At 38.9% G+C, this 20,608-nt stretch overlaps 1 protein-coding gene across 2 annotated transcripts in view; it reads right to left on the minus strand.

Annotated features, from left to right (window-relative positions):
• GABRG2 (gamma-aminobutyric acid type A receptor subunit gamma2) overlaps positions 1–20,608 on the minus strand; it is a 309,240-nt gene that overhangs the window by 150,017 nt on the left and 138,615 nt on the right. The window contains exons 2-3 of one of the 2 annotated variants that reach the window (XM_082256751.1): positions 17,019–17,167; positions 6,740–6,807 (exon numbers count right to left, since the gene is read on the minus strand). In XM_082256751.1, the coding sequence (XP_082112877.1) occupies positions 6,740–6,807; positions 17,019–17,167 (217 nt within the window). The remainder of the gene's footprint in view (positions 1–6,739; positions 6,808–17,018; positions 17,168–20,608) is intronic. The other variant, XM_082256752.1, reaches the window with a different exon arrangement.

Below are 20,608 nucleotides of genomic sequence, written 5' to 3' on the forward strand. Positions count from 1 at the left end.
TGCTACTATGATGCTGCTTTTTAGCTGGTATGCCTGGGGGACATGTGCCACACTGGGACAGAGATTTGGTTGGCCCTTCTAAAACTGGTGGGTCACTATGTGATCCTATACCAGGCAAGGTCATGGGTGACAACAACAACCTGATTTTTTCCCTATGGTGGTGTAGCAGTTCCTAGTTAGGTACCCTGGCTTTCAGGATATGCTGCAGCAAGATGGGGGCACAATAGAAGAAGGAAGAGGAGGAATTCCTGATGACTTAGGGCCAGCAGGATTCTTTCACTACTGGGCATAAGCAGAAGAGGAGCATCAGGAGGAAGAGTGTTCAGATGAAAGTGGTGAGGGATAGGAAGACATAGGGGAGGTTTCCAGGGATACATTTCATGCTTCCACCTGGTGAATGAAGTGAAATCATTGAGTACACTGTTGTTCTCAGTGAGACCAATAATTCAGGCTCCTCTGCTGTGAGTAATTTCTGACAAATGGGCTCATTCAGGGTTAAGGCGCCTGCACAAGGACCCTAGAATTTGGGCCATGAATGAGATATAAGTGACCTAAGAGAAACAATCTTTTCTCTATAGCGGTCACCCTGACATGGAAGGGTTTTGTCACCCTGCCATAGCAGTCAGAGTCAGTTAACCCTACACTACACTACGGTCCATTACACTTAACACTTTCCCTACAGAAACTAGATTATTAAATCTAACTATAGTGGAAAATAGTACCCCAACTACACTAGATATCTCTTTCCTCACACTAATAATTGCTAAATGACACTTTGAAGCAGAAGTAACAGAACTGCTTCCACTCTCTTCCACAGCCCTGTATTAAAATGGTAGAGATTTGGCGGGGCTATCTTATATACTGGGGGGCATATTCACTAATGATTGGCCTCTGGACCCCCTAGTCACTCCAATCACATTCCTAGCATTCTCCTGCCCCCTCAATTGGCATTTACTGATGGTTCTGGTCCAATCACGGGCTTTTAAAGCCCAGTTCCTGTCCCATTGCATTTTGGTCGGTTCTGGTTGCCGAATTCCGAACTTTTTCAGCAAAAAGTTCGGAATTCGGCCGAACCTCGAACAGTCAATGTTCGGGTTGAACCGATGGTCGACCCGAACCGTTCGATCATCCCTACTGTTTATGCATTCTGTACAATATTCCTTCTTTATTCTGTGAAAAATATACACTTTATTCACAATTTTTGGTCTGCAAAGCTGCATGTGGTGTGTCATTTTGCAAATTTGGCTTTAAAATAATGTTTAAATATTGTTTATAGAGAATGCAAAATGTTCATTCATTTTCTTGTGAAAAATGTACACTTTAATGTGGATTTTTGTCCTGAAAAGTTGCATGGAGCATGGCCAGCAACACATGAACCAATGTCCTGATCGCCAGCAGCACATGTGCCAATATCCAGTACCAGTGAAATCTAGAACCAGTGTTAGCCAGGACCAGTGCCCTTATCACTATCAGACAGAATCAGTACCTGTGAAATCTAGTACCGGTGTCAGCTGGAATCAGTATCCTTCCTGATAACTGACCAGCATCAGTGGGCTAAAAAAACTGCACACTATGTGTCATTTTTAAAATGTGACCCACCCCGTCGGCTGCAACGCTGTCTGTGAAGTCTGTACAATATTTCTTCCTTTTCCCTGTTATATATGCATTTATTTTAGGAATGTCCTTTTTAAAGTGTGGCTTACACTAACTGTTTCTATACTGTCTATGGAGTCTGTACAATTTTTTTCAGCTGTTGTCGCTAAACTCTAGTGTAAAATGCACGTAGAGTACCTAGACATGTCACGTCAGAGATCCCAGTGGTGGTGATAGATTTGAGTGCTGATGGTTCTTTTGTGTTACTTTGTGATTTTATGCTTATTTATTTGCAAATAATTTTATTAAAATGTGTTTTTACCATATACTGTATGACGCGCATGTTATGCTTTTATTTGCTGGTATTATAATAAATGGATAATGGAAGCATGAGCTGTGTCCCCTTGAGCCTTCTGGAAAAACATTAGAGACACCTGTATCCTCTATTCACACAAGCTTTGTTTGCTGTGCAGTGATCTGACAGCATATGTAAGGGTGAAAGTACATTACATGTGGTAGAGGCCACTGTTACAAAGTTACATAGTTAGCCAGGTTGAAAAAAGTCCATCTGGCTCAACCAATTAAAAAACAAAAAACAGTAAAGAAAACCCAACCATACAATCCCATATACACAATCCTATACCAGCAGTTGATCCAGAGGAAGGCTGTGTTGGTGGTGACGTCTTTCACGGTGGTTCACATCTTGTTTTGAGTGACACTGCCCAATGGGTGGTGGTATTCACTGCAGAGTTATACAGGATTACACTATATGGCCCTTTTTTTTTTTGGTATACTTGGAGTTTCAGGTACCCCAAGGAGGTTCCAATCATCTCAGGAAGTTAAAGTCACATGCAGTTTTGTTGCACTTAATTGGGCAGCCTGGACATCTGGTGAGTGAAGCTCTCTGGTTCTCTGGGAAATTAGTGGATCCACTTTATGAAATTACTTTATTTTAATTGTATTACCTTTTGGAACTATATACACCCTTTTGGAACTTTATGAACTGTCATTTATATGTATTTTAGCACTGCAATTTCATTTTATCATTTGTCACAACATTTTTGAGTATATCACTTAATTGCAAGCAGCTGTTTTGAGGTGTATAGTGCTGACTCCCCCTTTTTTACTTTTAAATTGTGGCCTGGTAAAACTACTTATGTGTATTGAGTCTGTCAATTTTTCTCGCTGTAGTCTGAAATAATACACTTTCATTTTAATTAATCAAAAAATTGGCTTGTATCACCTTTTTACAACCCAATCAAGCAGCTTACGTACTCTTCAGTCACTGTACTAAATGTGTGGCTAATGTCTCTGAAATACAGCACGTTATATTTTAATTCAGGATAAAAAAACAGTGGCGGCCCATGCATAGGGGGCGCCAGGGCGCCGCCCCCCTACCCCTAAAAAAAAGAAAAAAAAAGAAAAAAAAATGACAAAGCGAAAAAATAAAGTTTTACAAAAAAAAAATTGGATTCGCCGGCCTCTGTAATGGAAGTGGTGGCTAGAGGGGGTGGGGTTTACGTCCCAGAAGAGGCGCCGATCGGCTGCCTTCTGGGGGCGTAACCCGAGCGCAAGTCTTTGCGATTGGACACCCCCACTTTCTGATATCCTGGCTGTGATTGGTCCAGTCTCCAGCCTGGACCAATCATCATCCAGGACATCCGATCCCAATGGGGGCGGTGCCGGTGCGTGAGTCAGTCACTCACCGTCACCGCCGCTCGGAGGACGAGGGAGAAGCCGCTCACCTTCCCGCTGCCGCCGCCGCAGAGAGGACGGACTGGATCTAGGAGGGAAGAACCCGCTGCCACCGCCAGGTAAGTGCATTAAATTGAAGGGAGCACGCACGCTGGTCTCTGCATTGATTGGGGGACATTGCTGTGGGCACTCTGCATTTATTGGGGTACAATGCTGTGGGCACTCTGCATTTATTGGGGTACAATGCTGTGGGCACTCTGCAATCATTGGGGTACAATGCTGTGGGCACTCTGCATTTATTGGGGTACAATGCTGTGGGCACTCTGCATTTATTGGGGTACAATGCTGTGGGCACTCTGCAATCATTGGGGTACAATTCTGTGGGCACTCTGCATTTATTGGGGTACAATGCTATGGGCACTCTGCAATCATTGGGGTACAATTCTGTGGCACTCTGCAATCATTGGGGTACAATTCTGTGGCACTCTGCAATCATTGGGGTACAATGCTGTGAGCACTCTGCAATCATTGGGGTACAATGCTGTGGGCACTCTGCATTTATTGGGGTACAATGCTGTGGCACTCTGCAATCATTGGGGTACAATTCTGTGGCACTCTGCAATCTTTGGGGTACAATGCTGTGGGCACTCTGCAATCATTGGGGTACAATTCTGTGGCACTCTGCAATCATTGGGGTACAATGCTGTGGGCACTCTGCAATCATTGGGGTACAATTCTGTGGCACTCTGCAATCATTGGGGTACAATGCTGTGGGCACTCTGCAATCATTGGGGTACAATTCAGTGGCACTCTGCAATCATTGGGGTACAATTCTGTGGCACTCTGCAATCATTGGGGTACAATGCTGTGGGCACTCTGCAATCATTGGGGTAAAATGCTGTGGCACTCTGCAATCATTGGGGGACAATGCTGTGGGCACTCTGCAATCATTGGGGACAATGCTGTGGCGCTCTGCAGTGATTGGGGACAATGCTGTGGCGCTCTGCATTGAAAGGGGCATGCACGCTGAACTCTGCATTGTGGGGGCACAGCACAGTGTTCATTGCATTGAAGGGGGCACAGCACAGTGTTTATTGCATTGAAGGGGGCACAGCACAGTGTTCATTGCATTGAAGGGGGCACAGCACAGTGTTCATTGCATTGAAGGGGGCACAGCACAGTGTTTATTGCATTGAAGGGGGCACAGCACAGTGTTTATTGCATTGAAGGGGGCACAGCACAGTGTTCATTGCATTGAAGGGGGCACAGTGTTCATTGCATTGAAGGGGGCACAGCACAGTGTTCATTGCATTGAAGGGGGCACAGCACAGTGTTCATTGCATTGAAGGGGGCACAGCACAGTGTTAATTGCATTGAAGGGGGCACGGCACAGTGTTTATTGCATTGAAGGGGGCACAGCACAGTGTTTATTGCATTGAAGGGGGCACAGCACAGTGTTCATTGCATTGAAGGGGGCACAGCACAGTGTTCATTGCATTAAAGGGGGCACAGCACAGTGTTCATTGCATTGAAGGGGGCACAGTGTTTATTGCATTGAAGGGGGCACAGCACAGTGTTTATTGCATTGAAGGGGGCACAGCACAGTGTTTATTGCATTGAAGGGGGCACAGCACAGTGTTCATTGCATTGAAGGGGGCACAGCACAGTGTTCATTGCATTGAAGGGGGCACAGTGTTTATTGCATTAAAGGGGGCACAGCACAGTGTTTATTGCATTGAAGGGGGCACAGCACAGTGTTCATTGCATTGAAGGGGGCACAGCTTCAAAGTCACGCAATTTTTTTACTGCGTTTTTTGGCACAAAGCAATACCTATTACATTTTTCTTTTTGCGCCCCCCCAAAAATTTTGAGCACCAGCCGCCACTGATAGAAACTGCCTTGCCTCTGGTATATTGGGTTGTGGTTTTTAAGTGTTTTTGTGGACTGTGTTTTGACATTTTTAGTAAACTTACACTGGGTTATTGTGAAAAAAGATCACAAGCTATACTTTTAAACTTTTGCCAATGGCTAATTGGTACATAGCCGAGGGCTTTATCTTTATTTATTAGTAAACCTTTTTATGGTGTTTAGATATGTTGTTATAATTTGTGGTATTTACTTCTACCACTCAACTCAGGCCTATTACTGCATGCTAAAAAAACAGGTGTTACAGCCAAAATTACCTTTTTTAAGTTTAAATTATTCAGATTAGGCTGTATTTAAACCAAGTTAATTTTACACATGCAAAATATGTGATGTCAGAATACAGTGTCAATGACACATTTCGTGGAAATTGTAATGTTCCATCTCCACCTAAGGCTTACAGCTCCCGAACATGGTGTTTTTTCCATGTTGCTCTCAAAGTCGCAAGTGAAGAAACCTCTCCCAGCTGACATGCATTTTTTTTTTTTATGTATTGGTATATGTCCCTTATGGCAATACCCAGCTCCCAATTCCCTTTGTTTGACAATGTCTTGCCTATTAGAACTTGAAAGTGGCTAGAATTGATTTTCAAGATTTACCCCTCTCAATAGACTTCAATGGGGTTTAGATTAAAGTGTGCTCTTTTGAGAATTTTCAATGAGTTTGAGGAATATCCTGCAAATTGAACCCAGGTCAATTCACCTATTCATGATTTTAGTATTGAATACAATGTAAGTATTTATTTTTATTTTAATATTTCGATCTTTATGTACATTTGATATATTTAATATTACATATATAACTAAATTACATATAAACCTCATATCCCACCCTTCAACATCCACATCAAATTCTAATATACCAATACAGATTTCAAGAACTGATCTCCTGACTGCTCTGACCTGCAGCAACATCATGCAATGACCCAGAAGCCCTGTGATCACTTATGACAGGCTGGCCATAGAGGAGCATGTCCATTTATACCATTTACTACATACAGCCATTATTCCCTCTGGCTAAGAAAGCACTTTTACTTGTCACAGACCTGCCAGAACTCTTTGCTATTTAAACACTACCTGGTTCTGGGCAGGCCATGGTAATAAAACTCATTTGTGTGACTGCATTTTTATTTTACTATTTGATGAGAAAAATTGGTGTAGGTTAATGAAGAATATTTTAAAATAACAGTTACCCCTAATTATTAACCCATTACCCTAATAATATAACTGCTACACTTTAACTGAAATTGTATAATAGCACAGTGTTCGATAAAACCTTTAATGAAAAAAGCCAGCTCTAACCCAAGTGTTTATATCTCAGGTTTGGATGGACTAGGTTAAATCCCTATCTTATATCCCATGGAAAATTTTGTCCCTAAATGTTATGAGAATCTGGAGTGTGACTCAACAAAAAATGTCAGGATTGGGTGGAGTTTATATGTAATGGCCCTTCTACAAATAAGACTTATAAGACAATAAAACTGATCATAAATACAATTAAATGTAATAGATAAATATGCTTCACTCACCATATTGATAGCATTCACTGGTCCAATGCTATTAACATACATGTCTGTATGAATTACTGTTGGTTTTACTGTAACGTAAAAGAATATGAAGATTAGCTGTCATATTTAGATTCACATGATGACCAATCTTTTAATACATTATTATCCTTTACAAAGCACCACTTTACAAAGCAACACTATATCACGATATACTGCACTAAAAGTTAAGGTTGCCACTTGTTCCTACAATTAGTAAAACTTTAAATAAATACTTATTTTACAATTAGTAATAAGTGAACTGAAACAGACATACAAAGTGTACTAATGTGTACCAACTGATTATATTAAAATATTAAAGGACAAATGTGTGTGTTTTTACAACTCCTTATGATTACAGTAAGACATTTAGGTATTTCCTCACATCCTTAGATGATCTTCACTTCATCCTAGGATCCCCAGGTTTGAGCTGAAAATAGCATAGACTCCTGGCTTCACTTCCTCTCTGCTGGCCACTATAGGCCAGTGAGGCCACCTGTCACGTTTGGTAGCTAATAGTAACTGGGTTTTTTAATTTGCAGTCACTTAAAAATTAAGAGTTGTTTCGGAGGGAAGAAACCTCACAGGTTCCTTTTGAAAGATAGGCAAGTGATTCCTACTGAGCTGACATTTACTCAAGACCTCTCATATATTCTAATGTGTAAGTAAATAGTATATCTATGCTAGGAATTGGAAAGTTTGTTCTTCTCTAATTATAGTTTTACTTCTCTAGTCTTAAGGATATTAAGAATGCATGCAGGGACAAGTTTCATTTTCCAGAATGAATTAATTTGTCTAATCAAACATTACTGGTTATTTACTATTTACATATCACAAATATATATAAAAAAAAAAAAAAATATATATATATATATATATATATATATATATATATATATATATATTATTGCAGCACTTTACAGAGAATTTAAAAGGCAAATTTCTGTTGAACAAAAACCATATGGAAACTTACGCAAAAGTATATTATATGAACAATTCTAAATACGGATGCCAGATTCTTATCCAATGTACCACAAGATAAATATAGCATATAACCAAAGCAAAAAAACCAAAACAACAATATGGAACTTTTACCGTGTCAGAATGTATACCTGTGTTGGATACTGTTAAAATATTTAATTTTATTAATAACCACTTAAATTATGATAAAATAAAACACTGTTGTCGTCAAGTATTCATCAACACCTCAACTTACAACCCATCAACAATATCTTCCTACTACATCAATTTATTAAATGGAGGGCATTATGGATTTCATGAATAAGGATAAGCCAAACTGTCTTGGTTCTAGGAAGGTTCAGCGAACTTCAACAGAGTTTGTATGCAAAACCGCATTAAAAAAAAATTGGGAGTAGAATCTGTAAAATTAAAAATGCCAATTTTCTAGGCTAATAGGCAAGGGGTGACAAAAAATAGCATGGGGAGAGGGAGACTGCCCAATGCAAGAGATATTTTACAAAATCCAATTAATCGAGGAGCAGTGGTTTTTTAAATGCATAAATTAAAATATTAAAAATGGTAATTGCCCTAAAATAACATGCCTGGGGGGATGCCCTCATCCTGTATTTGAAGGGACAAACCTCTGTGATGTACAGAAAGCACTGCTGTTTAAATATAATTGCAAATTTTCAGGGGGGCTCCAGGCAGAAGTCCCCATAAAATGCATAGCAGATACTTAATCTGAGCATGCAGCTTGCTTGGCCAGGAAAGTAGAGGATGCACATGCAGCTTCCCCATCTGAATCATACCAGGCCAAATGCTCTCAACATGGGGGGTACCTTGCCAGGGCGACCCCCCCAGCAAAGCACTTTGTCCCAATGTTAATGAGGACAAGGGCCTCTTCCCCACAACCCTAGCAGGTGGGGGGCTTATGGAAATCTGGAAGCCCCCTTTAACCACTTGCCAACCAGGCTTTTTATGGCACTTCTTGTTACAAGTTTAAATCAGTATTTTTTTTTTTTTTTGCTAAAAAATAAATTATCAACCCCAAACATTATACATTTTTTAACAGAGACCCTAGGGAATAAAAATGGCAATCACTGCAATTTTCTTTTTATGTCACACGTAATTTGTGCAATGGTTTTACAAATGCAATTTTTTTTGGGAAGAAATACACTTTAAAGTAGATGTAAACCCTCACATATACCCAGTGAAGTGAACAGCCTCAGATTATACATAGAGATGAAACAAATCTCCCTACATAGGTTTTACATGCATATCTGCTGTCTTCAGCTTTATATATTCTTTAGAAAGTGCACATCGTGTTAAAGATTTTCTCTTCCTGCTTAGCACTGGGTGAGGAGTCTTGGCATACAGCCAATGCAGCAAATTGGAGGAAAGGCACACACCCCCTCTCCACATAGGCAGATACTTGGAAAGCCGTGCTGTGACAAGACAAGCTCTCTGCTAATCTATTTATGGCAACCTCCGATGACACAAATTTCAGCCTGGATTTATCACAGTTGACAGAAAACTTGTCAGAAGTTATCATGCTGATAACAGAGTAAGGAAACAGCAGAAAGACAAGGGACTCAGGGCTTTGGAGAGAGATAACAAATTACTACAGATACAGTGCCTTGCGAAAGTATTCGGCCCCCTTGAACTTTGCGACCTTTTGCCACATTTCAGGCTTCAAACATAAAGATATACAACTGTAATTTTTTGTGAAGAATCAACAACAAGTGGGACACAATCATGAAGTGGAACAAAATTTATTGGATATTTCAAACTTTTTTAACAAATAAAAAACTGAAAAATTTGGCGTGCAAAATTATTCAGCCCCCTTAAGTTAATACTTTGTAGCACTACCTTTTGCTGCGATTACAGCTGTAAGTCGCTTGGGGTATGTCTTTATCAGTTTTGCACATCGAGAGACTGACATTTTTTCCCATTCCTCCTTGCAAAACAGCTCGAGCTCAGTGAGGTTGGATGGAGAGCGCTTGTGAACAGCATTTTTCAGTTCTTTCCAAAGATTCTCGATTGGATTCAGGTCTGGACTTTGACTTGGCCATTCTAACACCTGGATATGTTTATTTGTGAACCATTCCATTGTAGATTTTGCTTTATGTTTTGGATCATTGTCTTGTTGGAAGACAAATCTTCGTCCCAGTCTCAGGTCTTTTGCAGACTCCATCAGGTTTTCTTCCAGAATGGTCCTGTATTTGGCTCCATCCATCTTCCCATCAATTTTAACCATCTTCCCTGTCCCTGCTGAAATAAAGCAGGCCCAAACCATGATGCTGCCACCACCATGTTTGACAGTGGGGATGGTGTGTTCAGGGTGATGAGCTGTGTTGCTTTTACGCCAAACATAACGTTTTGCATTGTTGCCAAAAAGTTTGATTTTGGTTTCATCTGACCAGAGCACCTTCTTCCACATGTTTGGTGTGTCTCCCAGGTGGCTTGTGGCAACTTTTTATGGATATCTTTAAGAAATGGCTTTCTTCTTGCCACTCTTCCATAAAGGCCAGATTTGTGCAGTATACGATTGATTGTTGTCCTATGGACAGAGTCTCCCACCTCAGCTGTAGTTCTCTGCAGTTCATCCAGAGTGATCATGGGCCTCTTGGCTGCATCTCTGATCAGTCTTCTCCTTGTATGAGCTGAAAGTTTAGAGGGACGGCCACGTCTTCGTAGATTTGCAGTGGTCTGATACTCCTTTCATTTCAATATTATCGCTTGCACCGTGCTCCTTGGGATGTTTAAAGCTTGGGAAATCTTTTTGTATCCAAATCCGGCTTTAAACTTCTCCACAACAGTATCTCGGACCTGCCAGGTGTGTTCCTTGTTCTTCATGATGCTCTCTGCTCTTTAAATGGACCTCTGAGACTATCACAGTGCAGGTGCATTTATACGGAGACTTGATTACACACAGGTGGATTCTATTTATCATCATTAGTCATTTAGGTCAACATTGGATCATTAAGGCTCCGTTCACATGTCAGCGTATGGATCGCGGGCAGAACCGCCGCAGTTCCGCCCGCGATCCGGAGATTATTGCAAATCGCGGGGCGCCTGTGCGTTGCCCGTTGATTTGCAATAGCCCCCCAAACGCTGAGCGATGTTGCCGCGATTTCCGCCCGCCGAATCGCGGTAACATCGCACAAAAAAATCGCAGGACGCAATACGCTCCAAATAAGCTCTTGTACTTTTTTGGGCGTATTGCGTCCCGCAATTTTTTTTTGCGCGATGTTACCGTGATTCGGCAGGCAGAAATCGCGGCAACATCGCTCAGCGTTTGGGGGGCTATTGCAAATCAACAGACAATGCACAGGCGTCCCGCGATTTGCAATAATCTCCGGATCGCGGGCGGAACCGCGACGGTTCCGCCCGCGATCCATACGCTGACATGTGAACGGAGCCTCAGAGATCCTCACTGAACTTCTGGAGAGAGTTTGCTGCACTGAAAGTAAAGGGGCTGAATAATTTTGCAGGCCCAATTTTTCAGTTTTTTATTTGTTAACAAGGTTTGAAATATCCAATACATTTTGTTCTACTTCATGATTGTGTCTCACTTGTTGTTGATTCTTCACAAAAAATTACAGTTTTATATCTTTATGTTTGAAGCCTGAAATGTGGCAAAAGGTTGCAGAGTTCAAAGAGGCAGAATACTTTCGCAAGGCACTGTAGATGTGCTTAGGTTAAATTTTATAAATCAGGCTTAAATCCACTTAAATATAAAAAAAACAAAAAAAAAACACAACACACACTATTTACCCCAGTTTTATTGTATAATGTGAACGATGAGTAAATAGATACCTAACATGTCATGCTTTAAAATCGTGCACGCTCGTGGAATGGCGAAAAACTACAGTACTTAAAAATCCCCATAGGTGACGCTTTAAACTCCTTTACATGTTACCTGTTTAGAGGTCTAGTGCTAGAATTATTGCTCTCACTCTAAAGTTAGTGGCAATACCTCACATGTGTGGTTTGAATACTGTTAACATATGCATGTGCAACTTTTGTGTGTGTTCACTTCTGCGTGCGAGCACAGAGGGATTGGGGCACTTTACATTTTCTTATTTATTTTACTTTTTTTTTTTTTTGTACATTTTCCCTTTCATTTTTTTTTTTTTTTTTTAATGTTGATTTCTATTACAAGAAATGTAAACATCCCTTGTTATAGAAATAAGGATGACAGGTCCTCTTTATGAAGAAATCTAGGGCCAAAAAGACCCAAATCTCTTCTTTACCTTTAAAAGCAAAAGATAATAAAAAAAATTGATATTTTGCTTAAAAAAATGATTTACTTCTAGCCTGGAATGTTGTGACGTCACTCCGGTCCCCAAAGGCCATAGAGGACTGCTTCGGAAACCGTTCCAGTGGCTTCTGAGCCGCTCAGAACCGTTTCATAAGAAAGCTGGCTGCAAAAAATAATACTGGGGTTATGGCTGATATCTTCGATCTACGTATTGTGGTCATCAAGTGGTTAGTAAGGTTGTTGTTACCTCTAGGTGTATTTTAGGCCTCAATCATATGTGGATTATTAGCTTTCATACACAAACAATAAAACAAAGTAAATCCCATATATAGATAATAATACCTTATCTTAGCTAACATATCAATACAGTGTATGTTATGCCCATAGTACTCATGTAACCATTGATATCAGTCCATATCGTTGTTTGGTTTAAAATATCCCTGCCAAACTCATCTAAGTACACATTAATTATCTGTCCAGCTTACACAGAAAGTAATTAAGCAACAAGTGTTTATGATCTGTGAGAGAAATCCAATCACCCAGAGAAAATCCACACAAACATTACAGATCTGCAATGATAGCCATGCTTGAGTTAAAAATAGCCAGAGAGGAAACACTAGTGCTGCAGTACTGCTGTATTAGACCAGATTAAAAGGACATTTCAGGTGGCTTACAAATCGAAACACGTGTTCGAAGATCTAGTACGTTTTTGCACAGGATTAAACTGATTTTATTGCATAGTAAATGTTGTGTTAATATTTTAAACTATTATTACATCTTACCAGCAGCATTAGCCACTGTTTCCCTAGCTTGAGTTTTGAATTAAATAACTGTTGCTGCTGGAATCTTAAACTGATGCTGTCAGTCTGAACTGTTATTAGAAAGTCTGTACTCTAAGCATTGAAGATGTGTACGATGCTATTAACCACAGCAATCAGATTTGAGTTCACTGCAGTGTAATTAGAGAAAGATTCATTTTGATTAGATTACTGCATTTTACTTGATGTTGTTTGTCTAACTGGGTAAGCCCACAACATATCACATGTATCCTAGAATTGGAAGGGTATATTATGTAATCTCTATAAGACGGATGCTTACTGTATACTTTGTATTCATGCTTTTTACCATCTGTGATGTAGTAAATAATCAGATAAACCAGGATTAATATATGTGTTTTTTTTGTTTTAACCCTTTGGTCAACAAAATTATTACACTAACACGTAATCAAGCTGCTGGCCACTATAGAAGCCAAAATCGGTTTACAATTTTATTCCTGGCTGCTGGCTATACAGTAGAAGTGATCACTTCTACATGTGAATGAAAATGCCACCCCTGCCTGTGTCCCAGGCTTACTTGTTCTTGATGGGTATTCAGGATCTCCATGGTTGGTGTCACAATAGAGAGTATTGGGAGATCAGCAAAGATTCAATCAGTTTTCTTCCTGTGAAGCCTGAACCTGGAAGTTTTAAGCCCTGAGCACTCCTGTGTTCAGAATCACCAATCTCTGGCATCCCTAGCAAGGGTAGAAGTTGATCGAGCACAGTATTTGCTCGATGAGCTACAATAAAAGAGAGGTGACCCCTGATGTCTCCTGAGAGAGAACCAGTCCTTTTGTGAAAGCAATAATCAATAAAAAAAGTTTAATAAATTAAAAATAACAAAAAAGCAACCTAAACATTTTTTAAAAAGCTTTCTGCACCCACACTCACATACATCCGGTACACACTTATACAAAAACACTAATTTCACAATGCTTATTAGGTATCACCATGCACTCCAATATGAGATCAATAATTCTAGGGCCATCATTTGCTGTTAACTCTAAATGGATGAGCTGTGAAGACTTGCCTAAGGACAATTTAGGGCAAACTAAACTGCGTCTCCAAACTTCAGCCCAGGGGCCGGATGTGGCCATTTTCTTGCCATTATGTGACCCTTGGGGCACTTTTTCTTCCACTGATAATAGATACTATTCTTCCCACTGACACCAACATTCCTCCCACTGACATCAACAATGGGGCATTATTCCTCAAACTGACACCAAGAATTGGGCACTATTTCTCCCATTGGCACCAACAATGGGACACTATTTCTCCCACTGACACCACCGATGGGGCAATCACAACATTATCTGTCACTGGGGCAACCTGATGAAGCTTACCGTTTCCTACAACAACACAACGCCAGTAATTACCATACTTGTGGAGGGGCTTACACTACTCAGATCTTGGGATATTATACCACAGCAAGATTCTGCATCTCAAACAACCCCTGCCATGGTGAACACCCAGGATGATTGGTAGGTTTTCTCCTATATGTGCAAGCACAAAAATCCTGCTACTTGATCACCTCTAACATACATCTTTATGCTACTCAAATCCTCTAGCACGATGGAGACTTTTGCCGAAAAAAAAAACAAAGGATCCCTTAATATCTGCGGAGACTTTAACCTCCAGACCTCCACCTAGACATGTCTTCTAAATCCAAATGTTTTCCACCTGCACTTCAACCACTGTTCCACACAGAAGATGTCTCTGCTGTTTTTTAGGTGTCAACACGCTGAAAAATGTGAACATACCTTCCATTCTTCTAGACACAACTCCAACTCCAGGATCAACATGATTCAAGTGGATAAAATGTTACTACAATATGTCTCCTCTTCTGCCATACATGATATATCATAATCTGAACATGCTCCAGTTTCTATATTGGTGGCAGATGAAAGGACACTTAGCCCAATGTACGTATGGGGAGTTAGCTACCGGGTGTTGAACTCCTCTCAGTATGCCTCTGTGATTGAATACTTTGCAATTAACACTTAATCTTACATATAGTTACATAGTTTGTGAGGTTGAAAAAAGACATCAGTCCATCCAGTTCAACCTATGATGTGTGTGTGTGTGTGTGTTTGCTGTTAACCGTACATTGAATACCCCTGTATGTTGTGATCTTGAAGGTGCCCATCTAATAGTTTTTGAAACTATCGATGCTCCCTGCTGATACGACTGCTTGTGGAAGAGAATTCCACATCCTTACTGCTCTGACCATGAAGAAAACCTTACGTATTTTAAGGTTAAACCATTTTTAGTGAGTGGCCACGTGTCTTATTGTATTCCATTTCCCTAAAAAGTTTGTTCCTTATGCTAGGGTCATCACCAGTACAGTATTTGTACATTGATATCATATCCCCCCTCAATCGTCTCTTCTCCAGAGAGAATAAGTTCAGTGCTTGTAGTCTTTCCTCATAGCTGATGTCCTCTATTCCCCTAATTATTTTAGCTGCACTTCTCTGGACTCTCTCCAGTTCCAGCACATCCTTCCTGAGGAACGGTGCCCAGAACTGGACAGCATACTCCAGATGTGGCTGGACCAGAGTCTTGTAGAGTGGGAGAATAATATCTTTATTTCTGGGAGAAACATTTACTTTTTAATGTAGATTCCCGTGGGGATTTTTAGCGACCTTTGTGCTCCCCTGGTTTTACGCTGTGGGGATGATTAAGGCCATACGAGGAAATTCTGTATTATATTATATTTAAGGAGCCTGTATATATATGATTTTTTTTACAAAATTGAGCATCTATTTTTCAGACTGACCGTTGTTTACCTCGAGTAAGGTTTTTCAAAATCAAAATGCATTGGGGCTTATTCACAAAACAGTGGCAAATAAAATGTCTATCAATAATTGAGAGTGGTCTTTATGTAACATTAAGCAGCCAATTATTGTTTGCATTTCGGTTGTCTTTTTAATGATGCTCAATAAAGTATTTTGTAGTTTTTTTTTAATATAATTTATATTTATTGGTGCCTAAGAAATCCGAAACTAGATTTTCTATTCACATTTGGTGCTAGCCAACTCTTAGGGTAGGGTGCTAAAACTGCACAGGGATATTCTTATCATCATTTTATTTTACAGGGTCTCTGCTTTCACAAAACATACAGTTTTGGGGGTTTTAAATAATCTTTAGGCCTATAAAGTGCATGTTAACATGTGCAAAAACAAAAAGAGGATAGAGCAGTGAAAAGTCTTAAGTTAACTTTTATGTTTTCTAAACTAGGCAAGAAATCATGATTGCTTAGCAGCATACAATTTACAGCCCTGATCAATTGCTGCAGAAAAATTTCAGGTAAGAGGGCACCTGTGAAATTTACTTCTGCTTGAGGATAGAGAATTTGTGTAAGCTGATTTTTTTTTTTTGGTACTACATTTGGCAAGAAAGTGGAGGGAACTAAAAACCAATTCCAGCAATTTCAATTCAAAAAGTTACATTTTCTGTCATATTTTTATGTCTGTTTTTGACCCCTTTTCAATATTTTCCCTTACTTTCTCTTCTTGTGATGCCCATACAAGAAACAGGAGGTGCAATTGTCAGTGGGTCATGAATGCACACATTTTAATACAAACATAGTCAGAAGTCCTTCCTGAATGTGAAGTAAAGTGAAATCTCCCCATTAGGGATACAGATGGTCCCAGCTCTATCCAAAGCTAAGTACAAAATATTAATTGGAATTAGATCAAACATCCTCCAGTGCAGAAAGTCAAGCAACTTCTGTTACTATTTTTGCTCATCCTAGGCTAAACCTATTAAAATACTTTATTGTATATCATCAGTCATAAGCAATCATGCAAATCCATAGACCATTAACACTTTAATTTAAGAATTACTTTGATAGACAGTGCTTGAGTCCAGTTACCCCATGGATCTACAGATACCATTGACACCCCTGACATTGGTCTAATTTTAAAATATGAGAGATTTATAAACCTAAATAACCAGAGCCACAAAAAGTACATAGAGTTTGCCTGTATTTCATGTAGAAGACTTTGCATATGTACAGTACACTATATGTCTCTGTAACCAACCATAATAAGAAAACAAATACATATTCCATTAGGAAAAAAGGGAAAACTCATCAGGTTTAGTGTTTTTTTCATTACTACCATGGCTGCCTAAAAAAAGGTGTCATATTTACTTTTATTGGAATTAGCTAATTGCATTTTTGAATGTTTTATACAGAAACGGATTGCGGATAATCACATACCTCCAATATCAGGTCTGAGCTTGTTGTCATAACCTTTGAGAAGTCCATTTAAAATAGATGTTACGTCATTATCATGGAATTTGCGTGTAAGTAACCATGTTTTATTAGATGGTGCGTCCTCGTAGTCCTCATCTTCTTTCTGTAAAGAACTTTAGCAAAAATGTAGAAAATATAAAAATTAGATATTTATGTAATTTACTTAATAAAAAAAAAAAAAAAGATTTCTATGTTAACCTGAGTAATAATTAAATGAGCATGTGCTCCCCCATTGCTATTTTCTGTAAGTGAAATATCTTTTCTATTTTTAGAAAGGGGCTGTTTACAAAAAAACTTGCTTTGCAAATGTTTTAATATTTTTCAAACTTAATGAATAATACCCATAATGTTTGTAAAATATGTATAATATATGTATAATAGTTTTTTTGTTGCCTTTCACTTGGCAAATGTAACATTCCTTAACCACTTTAGGACCGCAGTATTGTAGCTTTACTGCTACAGCGCGGCCGCTGTGTGCAGGATTCTACACGTGATCCCGCACCTCCAGGTCGCGGGCATGCTTGCACACCGGTGGCGGCTCACTCTTACTGTTATTGTGCACAGCGGGTATAGCAGATTCAATGTCCGCTGGCACCCAACGATCATTTGGTACACAGGGAGAACGATAGTCTGTCCATGTACGCAAGGCAGATTGATGTTCTGTCAGTAGAGGAGGCATCAATCCTGTGTTCTTGCAAAGCAGGAACATGGATTCATGTCTTCCTCTAGTAAAAGCGATCCCCACAGTAAGAAAACACCAGTTAGGCACACAGTTAACCCTTTGATCGCCCCTGAAGTTAACCCCTTCCCAACCAGCACCATTAGTACAGTGATAGTGCATATTTTTAGCACTGTTCACTGTATTAGTGTCACTGGTTCCCAAACAAATGTCAAAAGTGTCAGTTAGTGTCCGATTTGACAACCTCAATATCACAGTTCCACTATAAGTTGCTGATCACCGCCATTACTAGTAAAAAAAATTCCATAAATACATCCCATAGTTTGTAGATGCTATAACTTTAGCACAAACCAATCAATATGCTCTTATTGGGATTTTTTTTTATCAAAAATATGTAGAAGAATACATATTGGCATAAATTGATGAAGAAATTAGATTTTTATACATTTTTTTATTGGATATATTTTAAAGCAGAAAGTAAAAAATATTGTTTTTTTTTTTTTTTTTCAAAATCGTTGGTATTTTTTGTTTATAGCGCAAAAAATAAAGCACAGAGGTGAGCAAATACCACCAAAAGAAAGCTCTATTTGTAAAAAAATAAAAAGACATACTTTTTTGGGTACAGCATTGCACAACCACGCAATTGTCAGTTAAAGTAACGCAGTGCCTGAGAAAATTAAACTATGAGAGTAAACATTCACCACAACAAATCCTGTGTGCACGACCCAATGAATGAGTGTTTGCCCGAGCCAACCTACAGCTGCAAAATGAGATTTAATAAAATGTGAGACCTTCCTCCTGGTTGTTAGGGAGCCATCACCCACCTACATCCTAACAACCAGTGAGCAAAAAATAATTAATCAAAAAAATTCATCAGTATTTACAAAAGGTACAAATATATATATATATATATATATATATATATATATATATATATATATATATATATATATATATATATATATATATATATTTTTTTTTTTTTTTTTTTTTTGGGGGGGGTTTTGTAAATACTGATGAATTATTTAAAATTAAATTAAAATGTGGAAATAAAATATGAAATATTTTAATTATATTAGCAGTTGTATGGTTGCCTCAAAAATTCCATCACAAGGGGTTTACAATTTGACAATTAATTAAGGATAATGGCAACTATACGCTGAACCGTCAAGGTGGACTTACTCTAATGAGTTGGACATACTTGTATTCTTTAAAATGTTCTTATCATTGATTACTGTTTTACTTAAGTACCTTCTTCTTGTTCATGTATTTAGAGTTAAAAGACCCAAAAACACAAATAGTGCATTTTGAACAGTATATTTTAAATTTTTTTTATCTTTACTTTGCTCAAGTTGTGGTTTAAAAAATACATAAACAATGTTAGTATTACTGCTTTAATCAGGATAGAAAAAATCCAATAAAATATTATTAGATACATACAACTAATAATCTATGCTGTGGAATGTCCGGAGACCGTATTTAGAAAGCACTGTGAGTTTGAACCATGTAGCCACTGCAAACCACACCAACCCCCCCCCCCCCTCCAGGTCCTAAAGAATCACCTAAAAAATCACATCACGGACCAATGAGTTAAAGTGTTACTAAACTCAAAACCTGCATTCACTATATCTCCCTACATCCCACAGTACACAGAACATAGAAATGCAATTATTTTTGTAAATATAAACTGATAAATAACATTTTTCATCAACTGTACATAGCAGTAAGAGCAATCTTGAGACTTATTTCAGTGCGTGCTGATAGATTTTAGTAGGAGTTTTAATTTCTCCCACGATTGTCCTATCAGGCTTCAAGACCCTTAATCCTCTGTCTGAACATGTCTGGACAGTGCTGATTGGGCCTGTGCTGATCGCATGTACCCTCCCAGGAAAAAAACACACCAAACTGAGCAGCCTGACTATAGATTCTGTAAATATTAGGTTATTTTTTTGTGGAAGAATCGAACAGCCTTTTTACACAAATCAGAGGATTAACCCCTTGGTGTAAAACAAACATGCTTTTCTGTATATACAGACTGATTTTACAGTTGTGGATTTAATAACACGTAATCATTTACCTGGGGTGGCATTGTTTTCTATATTTCATCAAGTTTTCTATATTTCCAAAAAATGTTATTGAAAATTGTAAGTTCAGGCCTACAGTATTATCATACAAAAGGTAAGGGAACAATTATCGACAATAATCGTTAGTATGACAGTTACAGTCATCGTAAACAAATATGAGCATTTAGAATAACTCACAAATCTAGTTGTTGGTAACAGATAAAGTATCTGATAAAGCACAAGGTTCATCTGAAATGTATCTAATGTAAATCAATGTTTATTATAGAGGCAATATTTCTCCCTGATGCTGAAATAAATCAGGGTAGGCTATGTTTATTTACTTGAGTCTTTAGATGGTTGTATGGAAACTGTGGTCATTAAATGTGTTATAATGCCAACCTGCCGTTCAACAAGAAACGGCCAGTTGTCAGCAGTCAGTAACATGAAGATCTAGTGAATGAGTAAAAAGTTTAGAAGGGTACAATAATAGGAAATAAGGAGGTGAGGGAGGGGGATACAGATTGGGAGGGAAATTGTGAAAGGGGGTACGTGGGGAGAATGGGGGGGTGATCTACTTCTCAGTCTCCGCTGGCGATCGGGTGGTGTTTATACAGCAATGTAGTCAAGTGTGAGGGTATGCAAAATTGGATCATAGTTTTTTATTGAGCTCCTAATTGAATATCTCATCAGATTTAGGGGTGGGAGGCCCTGCGTCTCATGGTATTAAGAGGGGGTTGAACTCAAAGTACAGGGCAAGTCTATACTATTTGAGAGTAAATTAATAGCGGGGGATCGGGTTAGGTGTGTCTTAT

This window comes from Pelophylax lessonae, assembly GCF_965119305.1.
Source record: "Pelophylax lessonae genome assembly, chromosome: 4".
In the NCBI taxonomy this organism is placed as follows: domain Eukaryota; kingdom Metazoa; phylum Chordata; class Amphibia; order Anura; family Ranidae; genus Pelophylax; species Pelophylax lessonae.